Source organism: Apaloderma vittatum, unplaced genomic scaffold (genome assembly GCF_000703405.1).
Source record: "Apaloderma vittatum isolate BGI_N311 unplaced genomic scaffold, ASM70340v1 scaffold10858, whole genome shotgun sequence".
NCBI lineage: Eukaryota > Metazoa > Chordata > Aves > Trogoniformes > Trogonidae > Apaloderma > Apaloderma vittatum.
The window spans coordinates 98,201-112,513 of NW_009730295.1; the positions used below are offsets into that span (position 1 = coordinate 98,201).

Genomic DNA, 14,313 nt, shown 5'->3' on the forward strand with positions numbered 1-14,313 from the left:
AGTTTCTGTTCTAAAGCCATTTGAAAATCTGTAATTATTTCAGTGCAAAAGTAGTTTGTTTGCTTTTTTGTCCACCAAGCCAATCTTTTGTACAGAATCTCTGCCTTCTGTGGGTCGTAGTCCTATCTTCTCACAAAAAGAGCCTATGCTAGGGTTTGAATTGAAGTATACTTGGTATTTTCCGTACTGAATTTTCATTGACATGAAAAGAGGCACTTATCTTTTGGGATGGATATTTTTCAAGCAGCTCTACTCTCAGTTCATCTGCCTTCCCCTGTTTTCTGCCTCCTCTCCACCACCTGTTCCTTTCTCCTTCTGGCCCCTCTCACATATATTCCTTTGTTTCAACTACACAACTAAGAGTACCCTTAGGCTCTTTGGGCTACAAACTCTTTTGTCTGGATGTTTCTTCCAGAATGACTTCTATGTCCCCTCTTCTTCTGGAATGCTTTTGTCTCCCACATTTAGATGTCATGCCATCTCGTTTCTGGGAGGTTCAGCAAGTGTACAATGAAGTCTCTCTACTCAAAAACAGAGGCAGGTGGCTGCATCTATAAACTGCCCAGGGCATGAACTCAGACATTGTGAGTGTCTCTCTTCTGGAATGGTCAGTACATTCCCTGGCCACCCCATCCCTACCCCAGGCATTCAGAGGACATCCTTGGCTGGGGAGATCAGCCACAAAGCAATTCCCTGGGGGAAGGGAGGTCAGCTGCTTACCCTCAGGGATGGAGAACAGGCCTTGGCTTGTCTTTGTTTGCTACTGCAGATGCAATTTTTAGATCACAAAATGGACTCTCTGCCTAGCTCTCAGTTCCTTTCTTCTCTCTAGCCAACTGGCAGTGAGCATAAACTCATAAAAACAACTTGCATCACCAACTTTATCCTTTGCTTCCCCAATTTTATGTCCATCTTGCACTACAGAAGCTTTTGAGCAAACCCAGTTGCTGGGATTTCAGCGAGGCACACAGAATACAATTAATAAGGAAAATAATTTTCAAATTCCCACATCAGCAAAATACCTTTGTATTTCCTGCTACAAGAATGTAGTTAAAGATGAGGTCATCATGCTTGGAAAGAAGGGTTTGCATTGATTGTGGGGTTGAGCACAGACTTGATTTGAAGGATGCTGGTAGCCAGTTTTCCACAAAGTGTTTTTCCTATGTTTTTAGCAATGCTTCTCTGGAAAAAACAGCTCAGTCAGCTTTATTCCATAGACATACGCTGTAGGAAGGAAGGACATCCACTTCCTTCACTTCCTTGCAAAAGAACAAGGATACCTCTCCGGGGATTTAGGAAGCATGAAGAAACCTGCAGAAGTAGCCACAGCTAAGACATAGACTGAATGGTATGGGCTCTTGACGTGGGGCACCACAGGAGTCAGGAGCAGATGATGGCAGAGGAAATGGGTCACATTTTAGCACAGCAGTGAGACGTGCATGACCGCAGCTCCTGTCTTGCAAATTCAGGGTGGCTCTCATTTTGGAGATGTAACTGGCACCATTGCTGGTAAACCCTCCTGCCCTGTTCCTTTAATGAGAGATAAGGTTTCATCCCACTTTGGAGTCATTGGTCTTCTCCAGTGGAGCTGTGTGAAAGCTGCAAGCTCAGCCGTGTGCTGTGAAGGCAGGAGATCTCGTACTGTGCAAAATTACTAGTAGAAATCTGTTTTGTAGCTTTTCTGAAAGAAGCTCTCCTGGCCAGCAGACAGCTCTGTCACTCTTTTCTGCCCTCCCAGGAATCTGCGCTTGCAAAATGCAAAGAATCAGAACCTATTTACGTCTTCCAAATTCACTAAATAGCTATAGTTTTCACATTTCACATAATAGGAAAATGTAATTCTATGATGGAACATGAATTATACTATCAAACCTGGGAAATGGCTTAGTAAGTAAAGGAAATACCATTCCTCTCTTTGTTTTTGTTTTTGTTGTGGTTTTTCTTTTTTAAAGGGAAAGCTCATGTTAATTATTTCTTGACTCTCTGATTTAATTTTCAAATCTCTGGGCCTACCCTTGTATTGATTTTGCTCTGGTGTAATATATTGGCCGCAGGAAAATCATTATTTACTTTGGCCATTATCACTGGGTTTCTTTTTCTCTTATTCTGTCTCCAGGTTGTTGGTTTTAATCCATTTGGTTCTCTGTGGCTTACCATTCCTCAAATGTTTTCTGCCAAGTGTAGGGAGGGAGTTTCCTCTTTCTCTTGATCTGCAGTTCTGACTGCCCAAGGGACATGATACCTGTAGATAACTGACAGCAAAACTTAGCACAAACTGGTCATGGCTGGTTGTACCCCTCCCAGTGAAGGTGTAGGATCAGAATTTTAGAGGGATGACTCCAGAGATCCCAGTGTCCTCCACATGAGCCCAGCCATGCAGGGTTCTGGCTGGTAGGGTCTCCAGCTAAAAGCCACAGAGCTTAAACTTCCAAAATTAGGGGTTTTTTTCCTTATGTCTAGTAGTTGTATAATAATTTGTAGAGCAGCTGGTGAGGTGGTGTTTGCACATGAGTAGTGAAAATATTCCATGGATAACACGAGTGTTTCTTACCCATCATCACTCCTTGCAGGAAGCAGCCATAGCAAAGACTCTCAAATACATACAGTCAGTCCAAGCCTGTGCAGTCTGTCTTGCTCTCTAATTGTCTTGACATCCTCATCACCATGACAGCTGAACACTTTTGTTGACTTAGCACAAAGGTAATTGTCTCTTGGTTTGTGATCAATAAATTTTGATAGTTTCCCTAATGCTTTTGGGGTATGTTGAGCCTTCAACATCGCAAACGCAGTTGTCTTGCTTGTCTGATAGCACATTTTGTTTAACTGGACAGTGGTTTGAGAAGCCCACAGCAGCTCTATGGGTCTCTTGCTAGGCTGGAAGACTAGTGTTGCTTTAACAGAAAAACCTGTGAGAACATGTTTGCTTTTATGCTGTGGCCTTAGTAGTGTAAAGAATTTATCTGCCTCAACTCAGCAGCCCTCCTTCTCTCTCATACAGGATTTAAAGACTAAAATTTTCAGAACAGGAAGCACTTGGTTTCCAAAGATGTGTCTGCTGATACTTCTGAGAGTCTTAATTTCAAAAACTACTAAAAGTTATCAGCTAAAAAAACCCAAACAGTAGTTATTGACCAGCACTTGGAGTGGTATTGTTTGTGTGTACGTTTATACCCTTGTAGGCAGATAACAAATGAAGAGGGCTTGGCAGCATGAGGGGTGCACTGAATTATGATAAGAAGTGCCATACCTTGCCTCAGATCTGTGTTTCAGAGTGACAAGGACATAGACCCCTTGCTCTGCCTGCCTTCTGGGGTGCTGCTTAGGCTGGATGTGAGACGAGGCAGAGTCTGGTGGCTGGTTCTTGCAAGATGGGAGCAGAGGAGGCACCAGCCTCTCCCCTCAGCTCAGCTTATTTCTCTGAAAAGGTGTTTTTATCGTGTGGTCCAGCACGTCAGACTGGTAACGAGAGCAATGTTACCTGTGCCATTTGTCTGCCTCCCCCTCTCAATAGGATGTACCCATGGCAGGTCTGACATACCCCGGTGCTGGTGCAAAGACAGCTCCACTGAAAGCAGGGAGGGATGAATGGCAGCTTAAAGTGACCTCAAAAAATTCTTATGTGACACAAAGGTGCTGTGAAGTGCAATTAATGGGCCTAGTCTACCCTTCCATTATTCAGGAAGATTTACTCCTATCTAAAGTGGTGAGAGCAGCACCGAGAGACCTGCCCCATTAATTATACATGTGTCTTTAAACTCCGAAGCAAGAAATAGCGTGACCATTCCTTCCACCCACGCACATGACATCAAACATGGGCAAACACAACCGCTGTCCAGCATTGGTTCTCTGCCTTGTGTTTTTAAAGACAACCGACTGCACAAGAGACCACCAAAACTGTGGGGAAACATAATCATAGAATCATTGAATGGTTTGAGTTGGAAGGGGCCTTAAAGATCATCTAGTTGCAAAACCTCTGCCTTGGGCAGGGACATCTCCCACTAGACCAGGTTGCTCAAAACCTCATGCAGTCTGGTCTTGAACACTTCCAGGGATGAGGGATCCACAACTTCTCTGAGCAATCTGTTCCAGTGTCTCATCACCCTCATAGTAAAGAACATCTTCCTAAGGGCTAATCTATATCTACCCTGCTCTAATGTAAAACCATTGCCCCTTGTCCTGTTTCTACATGTCCTTGTAAACAGTCCCTTCCCAGCTTTCCTGTAGCCCCCTTCAGGTACTGGAAGGTCGCTAAAAGGTCTTCCTGGAGCCTTCTCTTCTCCAGGCTGGACAACCCCAACTCTCCTAGCATGTCCTTGTAGGAGGGGTGCTCCACCCCTCTGATCATGTTTGTGGTCCTCCTCTGGACCTCTTTGAGCAGGTCCATGTCCTTCTTGTGTTGGGGATTCCACAGCTGGATGCAGTACCCCAGGTGGGATCCCACCAGAGCAGAGTAGAGGAGCGGAATCACCTCCCTTGTTCTGCTGGCCACGCTTCTTTTCATGCAGCCCAGGACACAGCTGGCTTTCTGGGCTGCTAATATGCGTTGCCAGCTCATATGGAGCATCTCATAAACCAGCACCCCCAAGTCTTTCTCTGCAGGGCTGCTCTCAATCCACTTGCCACCCAGCTTGTATTTGTGGTTGGGATTGCCCTGACCCAGGTACAGGACCTTGCAATGTCACTACCTGAATTGGGAAGCCATCTGCAAAACTCCTAGCCTCATGGTAGATACCATAAAAATACTAATGAGGTAAGGCAAGGATGTTCTTCTCTCCTGGTTTCTGGAGTCTACTGTGCAGATAGATACAGCTGCATCAGCCATGCTACCTGTTCTTCGCAGACAACAGAGAGAAAAGACACTTTGACTCCTTCATTTCATCTCACCTATGCAGCCATAAGTTTTCAGATGGGACACACAGGACTCAAGCTCCTCTCGCCATATGGACTGCATCTAGCTTCTCTATAAAGATAACCTCGGATGCCTTTGTCACCCCTAAAGGGAGTGTGACTACCAGCCGTGCCCCAAGGCTGGGCTTCTCAAGCGCGCTGCCTGCAAGCCCTGTTATGCACAGGCAGGGGAAATGCATGTGGTAGCTGTGAAGCTCGGGCAAAAATCAGGCCTTGTTCTCTTAGGGAAAAAAGAGATCATTTGCATAAAATCTCTGAAGTTATTGCCACTTTGTATTTGCATATAAGTAAATTATTCCTACCATATTACTTCCAATTTTTCTTTCCTGTGGAGAATCAATCACAGAATCACAGGTTGTTAGGGGTCGGAAGTGACCTCAAAAGATCATCTAGTCCAATTCCCCTGCCAGAGCAGGTCACAGAGGAATGCGTCCAGGTGGGTTTTGAATGTCTCCAGAGGAGACTCCACAATCTCCCTGGGCAGCCTGTGCCAGGGCTCTGTAACCCTCACAGTGAAAAACTTTTTCCTAATGTTTTTGTGGAACCTCCAGCTTGCATCCGTTGCCCCTTGTCCTGTTATTGGACCTTGTCCTATCATTGGACATCACTGACAACATCTGCTGTCATTGCATTCATAAAGCAGGTTAGGGGTTTTACATGGGAAATAGGCTGAATTTGGTGCATTGTTTTTATTAAATTTCATTTTCTTATATTTAAGCAGACAACTCAGTTATTCCATCAAACAGATTAACATGGAGTTGATAAGAAAAAATTCTTTTTGCAACGAATTTGTATTATAACACCACACAAACCTCTCATCTACCACTGCTAGCCTGCCTTGGAGTACCAAACGTTCCACGTTGGATGTTGCATGGCTGAAAGGCAGGAAATCCATTTCCCCATTTTTGTGTATTTTCCTAGATGATCTCGGGCAAGAAATACGAAGGGGATCAATCCTACTCTAGCTCATGTTCTCTCCCACCTCCCGCTGGCAGCAAGGACCTCCTGCCGTACTTGTGGTATCGTGATCATTTTGACAGCGAGAAACTAAGATATTGTGAGAATGGGATTATGAGATTGACTACAGGATAAAGAGAAACTGGGTTGGAAGGATATAAGCCTCTTATCCAAGCACAAATAGCTGAAATAATAGAAAAGGGAATATAGAAAATAACTGATCATATAAATTGCTTTTTATAGGAGTACTCTCTCCGTAAACTTTGCCCTGGGATGAAAATGTACAAAGGATTGGAAAATACACTTCAAGGAAGGAAATAATCCTCCAGTAGCAGAGAGATAGACTAGATGACCTTTTATTGCAAGTCTCTGTCTTAAACTTAGATCTCACATAGCCCTGATGCAGTGAAAACCCCCTTATGAGCAGTTTTTCTTTGCCTTCATGGATTTTGCTACAGTAAACAGACTTAAATAATTTGTTCATATTGTATTAGACTTGTTAGAAGTCATCAAGATCTCCAAAGAGAAAACTGCATCTTTCCCATCTGTTCTAGCCAAAGAACAGTGCAGATGTCCACTGTCATCAGAAAACAAACAGGAAGGAAGATAATCAGTTTCTTCCACTGGCCAGAGACTCTCTGAAGAGCTTCTTGCTGGTCAGTATCTAACAGGCACTGCCAGAGAAAAGGATTTCAATAGGTTAAGGTGTACGCACCCTGTTTTATCCACAAAAAAAAAGTATTAGATGAGTAGCTGATGAACTTAGCAGATAACTCACCGTGCTGCTGTGTCTGGGCTTTTCTACACAGCTGAGTGACAGCAGTGACAGTGTGCTCCCCTAGGGATATCCTTTGTTTTAACTGCTCTCTTTTTTTGGATGACAATTCACTGATGGGGCGTGATTTCTGCTCTAGACCCTGTTGTTATAGAAAAACCGGCTTAGCTGGCTCCTAGAAGATTCCTCTTCTACAGGGAAGCACCCTCAAGTGATATAGATCCCTTGTAGTTGCGTTCAGCTGTCCTTCCTATCTTCATCTCCTTCAGATGAGAGAATAGTACACATCTGCAATTGTTTGAAAGGTCCTGTGGGTTTGTAACCAAACAAGTGCTCACGAGAGCAGATCCTGAACTGTTCTGCTCTATGAACCTCTCCGTTTCAAAGGTGATCCCATCTTCAATTCCAGCCTAGTAAGGATTTGTCCTGTGTGGTCTGGGCAGGTGAGAATGTCTGGCCTTAGTTGCTGCTCATTGCAAATGTTCTTTGAAACTTGACATCCAGGCAAGAATTGGGGATTTGCAAATCAAACTCACTTTTTTTTTGTTGGCCTTGTGTGCCCAAGACAGATCCCACTACAGGAGAAGCCATGTGGGAGAGCTCATCTGAGATCCTCTGCAGTCAAACAAAAGCAGTAACTGAGGACCTCACTTTGGAGATGGCTTAACCCTTCTATTGAGCTTGTGCAGGTGTAACATCATTCTTGCTCCTAGATAAATGAAATACAGAATTATTTCCAATCTCCTAAGAAATGGCCTTAGATTTGCCAGTGGGTTTTCAGCCTCTATTCAGCGTGGTGCTGAGCAAGATGCCAAATGGCCTCAGTCTGGGTGACACCAATGAGAATGCAGGCCAAAGAATGTATTGCCGAGTCATTTCATGGGAGCACAGAAGGATTGCAGGGCTGCACACTGACTGAATGACTCATGGAAGGTTAAGTACATGAAGATTTATATCCCTTATTTTTTTCCAAATCAAGGTAAATACGAGAATGGAAGGGAAATGAGGGGGTCGTTACACATTTTTACTCCAACAGTATGTTTTCTTCAGCAACAGAGTTTGCAGACGTATTTTTGAAGAGTGTCCTTTGAAATGAAACTGTCTGGTTTTGCCCTGTGTTGGGAAAAATAAAAAAAGGAGGTCGTGGAACTGAGGCGTTCAGACTGCAGCCCACCGTGGCAGCATATGTGGCTCCCAGCCTCCACCAGCAGCCTCTCCCTAGAGGTCCTTGGGCAGAAGGGATCCTTCCAACAGCCTGCTTTCTCTCCATGGCTGGGGAGCCAGGAATTAACTTCACAGATTCATGCCTTTGTGCTCTTCAATTGCTGCGACCACAGAACCAGTGCAGTACTTTGCACAACACCAGGCTTGGTACCTGTGTGCTGCAGCTCTGCTCAGGATGGAGCTAAAGCATCCTGAGCACTCCTTGCACCTGGTGATGGGTGCCTGGTTATAAAGTTTGTCCACCACTGGCCTGGAGCATGGAGTACCAGACTGGCATCAGGAAGGGCTTTCTGAACACCTGCCTGGGTTTGACAAGTCATGGACAATGCTCTTAGTCATATGATTTAGATTTAGGTAGTCTGGTGAGGAGCAGGGAGTTTGACTCCATGATCCTCATGGGTCCATTCGAGCTTGAGGTGGATATTCTATGAATCTGCTATTCTGTGTTAGATATTTGGCCTGCATTGGTAAGTGCCTAAACGTTGATCTAGCTATAAGATACTAAACCCAAACTATCTTAGACTTCAACAGGCACTGCCAGAGATGGTTCAGCTCTTCAGCATCTCCTGGGGTGCCAGACCATCTCCCTTGTGTACAGACATTACAGGAAAACTCCTCCAGTTTAAGCATCTAAAGGAGGCACCTGACATTAGGCAGGATGAATCTGATCTTTTGTGCCTTATAGTGGCATAACAAGAGTCATTGGTTTTGGAAAGGCATTAAAAGTACGAAAAAACATGCTGTGTTGTCATTAGGGTAAATGCTTAACAACATTATGCTAAAGGATTTGGGGTTTCTTTGAGTGCATCTGTCATTTGATTCCTAGCCTCAAAGACTGAAAAAGCGACCTGCTTTTGTAGTCTGGCTGCTCGGTGTCACTGGAAAGCAGATTTCTTTTTAAGGGGATCCATATGGACATACAAATCCGCCATTGCTTTTGAAAATGGAATTAGTCCTTAGTTTGCTTTTACTTAAACTGAAAGCATTGCGTTAGCAACCAGGAGGACTGAATATTATTAGTAACCTTTTACAGGAAATGTGGTGTGTCATGGGTTGAGCATGTATTTTTCTGGAAAATGCAGTGCACAGTGAAATGGGGGGAATAAGTAAACACAAAGTGCTTATGCAGCAGTTCACTCTACTTGAACGCCCAGCAATACAACTGTGAGGTTACCTGCTCGTAAAGGAAAGAGGGAGTGATATTTGAGATTTCTTTTTGGCTAAAAGCATGAAGTGTAAATAGCTCTTTGTGCAAAATGTCAGCTGCATTTCTGGGAAGCAAACAACATTGCCTTAATAATCCATGGTAAATAACAACACTGAGAATGTTACCGCCTATTATATATACCTGCAGGTGTATGTGGATAAAGTTATGTAACTGTAGTTTGACATCTAGAATAAATAAGAAATAATTAAAATGAGGCATTTTTAACAAATTATTCTGTGAGCAGAAGAATTAATGAAGTATAGCATGAAATTCAGCTTCATATGACAAAATTTGGATGCCTACATGGAGGCATTCATCTCTGGAGAAGACAATCGAGCTACCCCTACAGTCTGCACAGATCTAGGGCTTGACTAAGTTCTGTCTTGCACCACTGGGGATACTCTAAGATATCCATCCTGGCCTCCAGGTAGGCATAAATCTCCCATAGTACTGTCCTGTTGGCCAGTTGCATCAGGTTGACCTGGGCATTCTAGGGTCAGTTGGCACTAGATGACAACGCAGTGGATGCATGCAGCCCTAACATGGTCACCTGTGTTTGGTCAGGCTCTCTTGTCTACATGATGAATTTCTTTTTATTGAAATGGGATTTAGATGCCCTGTTAGAGCCTCAAGCTTTGATGTCCGATCCTGGAGACAGCCACAATCCTTGAAGAAAGATTCAGTTCCCTAAACACCACCAGTCTGTGCCTGCTGCCTCACTCTGTCATACCCTAGCTGGATGATAGCCAGAGCTTTAGGAGGACACACATCTCCTGTAGGTCTGGTGCACATGTCTCAGATAATCTCAGAAAAGACTAGACACCTCTATTAAGGTAACTGAATTGAACCTTTAAATTCCGGAATATTTTCAATCCAGTTTTCTTTATCGTCTCCCTTCCTCCAGCTCCCTCCTATGTCCCTTGGTTACCACTTGGAAGGAGACACATGCAGTGGCATGTTCCAAGGTCCACACCAGTGACTTGGGCAGTTTCTCTTCTCTACACACATGTTTATTTTCAGGACACTAGTAGCAGTGTGCTTACCTCTGAGACCCCATCCTTCTATTACACTTAGTTGAGAATGGCTTAAATAATTCTACCAGTGACTCCTTCACCGATGGGCTCCCACCTGCTTGGCAGTATATCCAAAACTCTGGTTTTCAACTACCTATCAGACAATATTACTTGAAATACATCTGGGTGGGATATGAAATGAAAGATTGATTCATACCAGACTGCCCCAGTGATTAAGAGGAGACCCACACAAGCCGTCAGTGGCACTCCTGTGTGATGGACCAGCAAAGAAACAATTAACTTTAACCTCACTTTACTTTAGAGCAGGGTAGTGCTCCGCACAGCAGTAGTTTATTCTGTAGTTCATAATGGACACGAGCATCTGCTGTGCTACCAACTGCTTTCATTTATAATCAGGGTGATTGCAAAGAATACTTTACAAAACAGTACTGACAGGACAATTCAAATGTAGTGTCACCAGAGTGATTAGGACCAGGTTTTCAAAATTCCAGCTGATACATTCTAATTATTTGAAAAAAGGTGGTACAGGACAGGAGGATGATAGCAAAAACTTGTGGCTCTTTGGTAAGACTGACTTATGTATAAGTCCTTTTTATACTGTTTATTTCAGTCTAGCAGACTTTATCAATTTAAAATACTGTGAGAAAGACAGAAGCCAGGAGACTTACAAGTATTTCTGGTAGCATTAAGAGATCACAGAGAAAATATCTTCACAAAGTCCATTTTATTGCTAAACTGGCAGAAGTGCTACAGCACTGATTTCTGCCTTGCGGTGCCACAGAGCTGGCACCCACCCATCTTGCACAGGCAGCATATAAGTTGATGCAAGGCAATTCAGTCCTAGTTTATTTTGGGTAAATATATTTTAGCTGATATTGGTTTGAGGCACTTTTGCCCCATTTCTGTCATCCCAAGCAACTATCTTGAGTGTGAGCTTCTTGCCCTTGTGAATCCAGCACAGAAGCTGTAAGTCATTCTTCCTCAAACCACAAGCAGGTGTAATGTCCCACACACAGCAAGTGATGATCAGCTGGGAATAGCCTTCTAGGAGAAGCTGGTCTTATTTATTGAATATAATTGTATTTATTGGGGGTAAAATTAGATTTAAATTCAAATATGTCACCCAATGTGTAGGTAGTTGCATCTTGCTGTGCACTACCAGCAAAGGTAGGCAGTTCTGAAGTTGCAGGAACAAGAGGAAGCCAACTTACAGTCTCTGGTTCAGTTTTGACCTTCTCATACATCTGTGAAAATCTTCCAAAAGTTGGGGTTTTTTTTCCTGGCTAGTAGTAGCATTTCCAGGACCAAGCCTGCTTTGGAGGTGAGCCCTGCTCAGATTTGGCTACATTAATCCTGTTTGTCATGACTTGGTTTTTTGCCTGGACAGAGAAGGTTTTGAAACTATATGACCTCTTAAGTCTTTATTCACAGTCACAATAAATCTTCTTCATGATGCAGAGGATACTTAAATCTAGACTGTCTGTGAAAAATACACACAAATGTTCAGAAATGTTGCCAAATATACTGTTAGGTTTGAGTGCCATGCACGTCTATATCGTTATCATAGAATCATATAATAATTTGGGTTGGAAGGGACCTTGGGTCATCTAGTCCAACCCCCCTGCAGTGAGCAGGGACATCTTTAACTAGATCAGGCTGCTCAGAGCCCCATCCAGCCTGACCTTGAATGTTTCTAGGCATGGGGCATCTACCACCTCTCTGGGCAGCCTCTTCCAGTGTTTCGCCATCCCCATTGTAAAACATTTCTTCCTTAAATACAGTCTGAATCTCCTCTCTTTTATTTTGAAACCATTATCCTTTGTCCTATTGCAATAGACCCTACTAAGAAGTCTATTCCCACCTTTCCTGTAGCCCCCTTCAGGTGCTGGCAGGATGCTACAAGGTCTCCTTCAAGCCTTCCCTTCTCCAGGCTGAACAGCCCCAGCTCTCTCAGCCTGTCCTCACAGGGGAGGTGCTCCAGCCCCATGATCACCCTTGATCATCTTTGTGGTACTCCTCTGGACCTGCTTGAGCAGGTCCATGTCCTTCTTGTGTTGGGGGCTCCAGAGCTGGATGCAGTACCCCAGGTGGGGTCCCACCAGAGCCAATTAGAGGGGTGAGAATCTCCACCCTCCACCAGCAGGGACCACCAGGCAGGGACCACCAGCAGGGTTACTTTTGATGCAGCTCAGGATATGTCTGGCCTTCTGGGTTGCGAACACGCATTGCCAGCTCATGTCCAACTTTTAATCCACCAGTACCTCCAAGTCTTTCTCCACAGGACTGCTCTCCATCCCTTCATCCCCCAGCCTGTACTGATACCAGACCTTGCCCTGACCCAGGTGCAGGACCTTGCATTTGGCCTTGTTGAACCACATGAGTTTCACACAAGCCCACTTCTCAAGCTTGTCCAGGTCCCTATATATGATGTACTATGAAGTATAAATAACGATATTCACACTGAGTAAAAAGCAAAAGGTCTTGGAAACATTCTTTGTGTAGTCTTTTTCTACATGTAAGCAGTACCTTTCTGGATGTCAAATAATGTTGCAATTAGTGATATTCTCCATGACAGAATATTGGCAATTACAGGAATTACTGGCAATTCATTATACCACCATTTAGGAGAATATTTACACTATGTAGCTTCCAATGAAATTTTTGTCCCGTATTCTGTTTCTGAGCTCTAGTCTTTCTTTTCTGTGTTTTGGGGTGTTGGAGGTGTAAAGGGAATGTCAGGGCCTGTTATCGTTCGTACTGTACTTCTTCACCTGAAATTAACGTGTTTGGGAATGTCTGCAGACCTCCTTTTCCTACTGAAACTACCTATATTTGGAGGTAGTTTGATGAACACTGTTGGTGTTACAGTGGCACAGATGGGATGAGTCTCAGACACTCCCACTTCCAAGCCCAAACCTTCATCCTCCACATTTAGGAGTCATTGATTTCCTTTTAACTTTATTCATTTCAGGTGCTCAACCTGTTCCTTGCCTTGCTGCTAAGCTCTTTCAGTGCTGACAACCTCTCAGCGCCAGATGAGGATGGGGAGATGAACAACCTGCAGCTTGCTTTTGCTCGGATCAACAGGGGTCTTCAGTACCTGAAACACACAACATGGGATTTTTGCTGCAATGTCCTTCGGCACCCTAAGACGACAGCTGAAAAGAAGGCAATGATGAAGCTTGCTGCCCAGAACCCAGGTGCCCTTAACAATTGTGTGAACAGTCACACAACTGCTGAGCTTGGCAAAGATATGGAGAATCACAAAGAGAACCACGCTGAGGATGGGATGAATAAAAATGGGGAGAAACACCTTGGAATAACAGACGATGATTTTATGACCAATCCTGACCTGTCCATTTGTGTTCCGATTGCTGTGGGAGAGTCGGATATCGAGGAGGAAGATGAGGAGCAGAGCACCTTTACGGAAATGGAGCAGGTAGGCAACAAAAATATTTTCTAGTTGCAGCTTACTGAGATGGTCTTTGTTCCCACCCTTGATCTGGATCCGTGCCTCGTGATGCAAATGTCCTAAGGCCTAATCCTGCCTTTGATATGTTGTTAACTTCAGAAGAAGTTACAGGTGCATATCCAAGAGCAAAATTCAGTCTCCAACAAGAGGTATTCCCTTTCTTTGTATTCCTTGTGCTTGTTTAGATTAATCCTAACCAGAGCAATTACACCCTCTCTCACACAGGAGACTGTATTTTTCCTTTTCAGCTGAATCATGGGAATGTTACAGAACAAATCTTAGGTCCTCTGACTATGACAGGGAATTTTCTCAATGTCCAGAAAAGGGCAATGGCTTGGTTTGGTTTGTGCAGCAAGAACTGAGCACCAGGTAGTTCTCTTAGAAATACATTGAGGCAGGGACTGATATGACAAGACACCAGAGGAAGAGAGAAGATAGGTAGTCGCATGTATTCAGATGAAAAAAAAATAATTGTTTGCCTGTTCTTCAGTGTGACATGGCAGATTTTTGTTTTCCCCAGAGCACCCAGTAGTAAAGGCTGAAAAAGTCTGTGTGGTTCAAAGCATTGGTGTAAAACAGAGAAGAAAAATCTTCATGGAAACACTTTTCTTCCTCTCCTTCTCCTCTTTCTACCAGCTTTATCTCTTGGCTCCACACACGTACCTAGTTAATGTTTTCCAGACCCTCCAGCCTTGATCCAGCATCCTCTGACGCCAGCTGAGACCCCCGAAGTTCA

General features: G+C 44.0%; 1 protein-coding gene across 2 annotated transcripts in view; it reads left to right on the forward strand.

Annotated features, from left to right (window-relative positions):
* Nucleotides 1-14,313, forward strand: part of LOC104277944 (sodium channel protein type 5 subunit alpha-like) — a 175,476-nt gene that overhangs the window by 92,841 nt on the left and 68,322 nt on the right. Inside the window, exons 16-17 of one of the 2 annotated variants that reach the window (XM_009874761.1) lie at nt 13,077-13,544; nt 13,999-14,015. In XM_009874761.1, coding sequence (XP_009873063.1) covers nt 13,077-13,544; nt 13,999-14,015 — 485 coding nt within the window. The remainder of the gene's footprint in view (nt 1-13,076; nt 13,545-13,998; nt 14,016-14,313) is intronic. The other variant, XM_009874762.1, reaches the window with a different exon arrangement.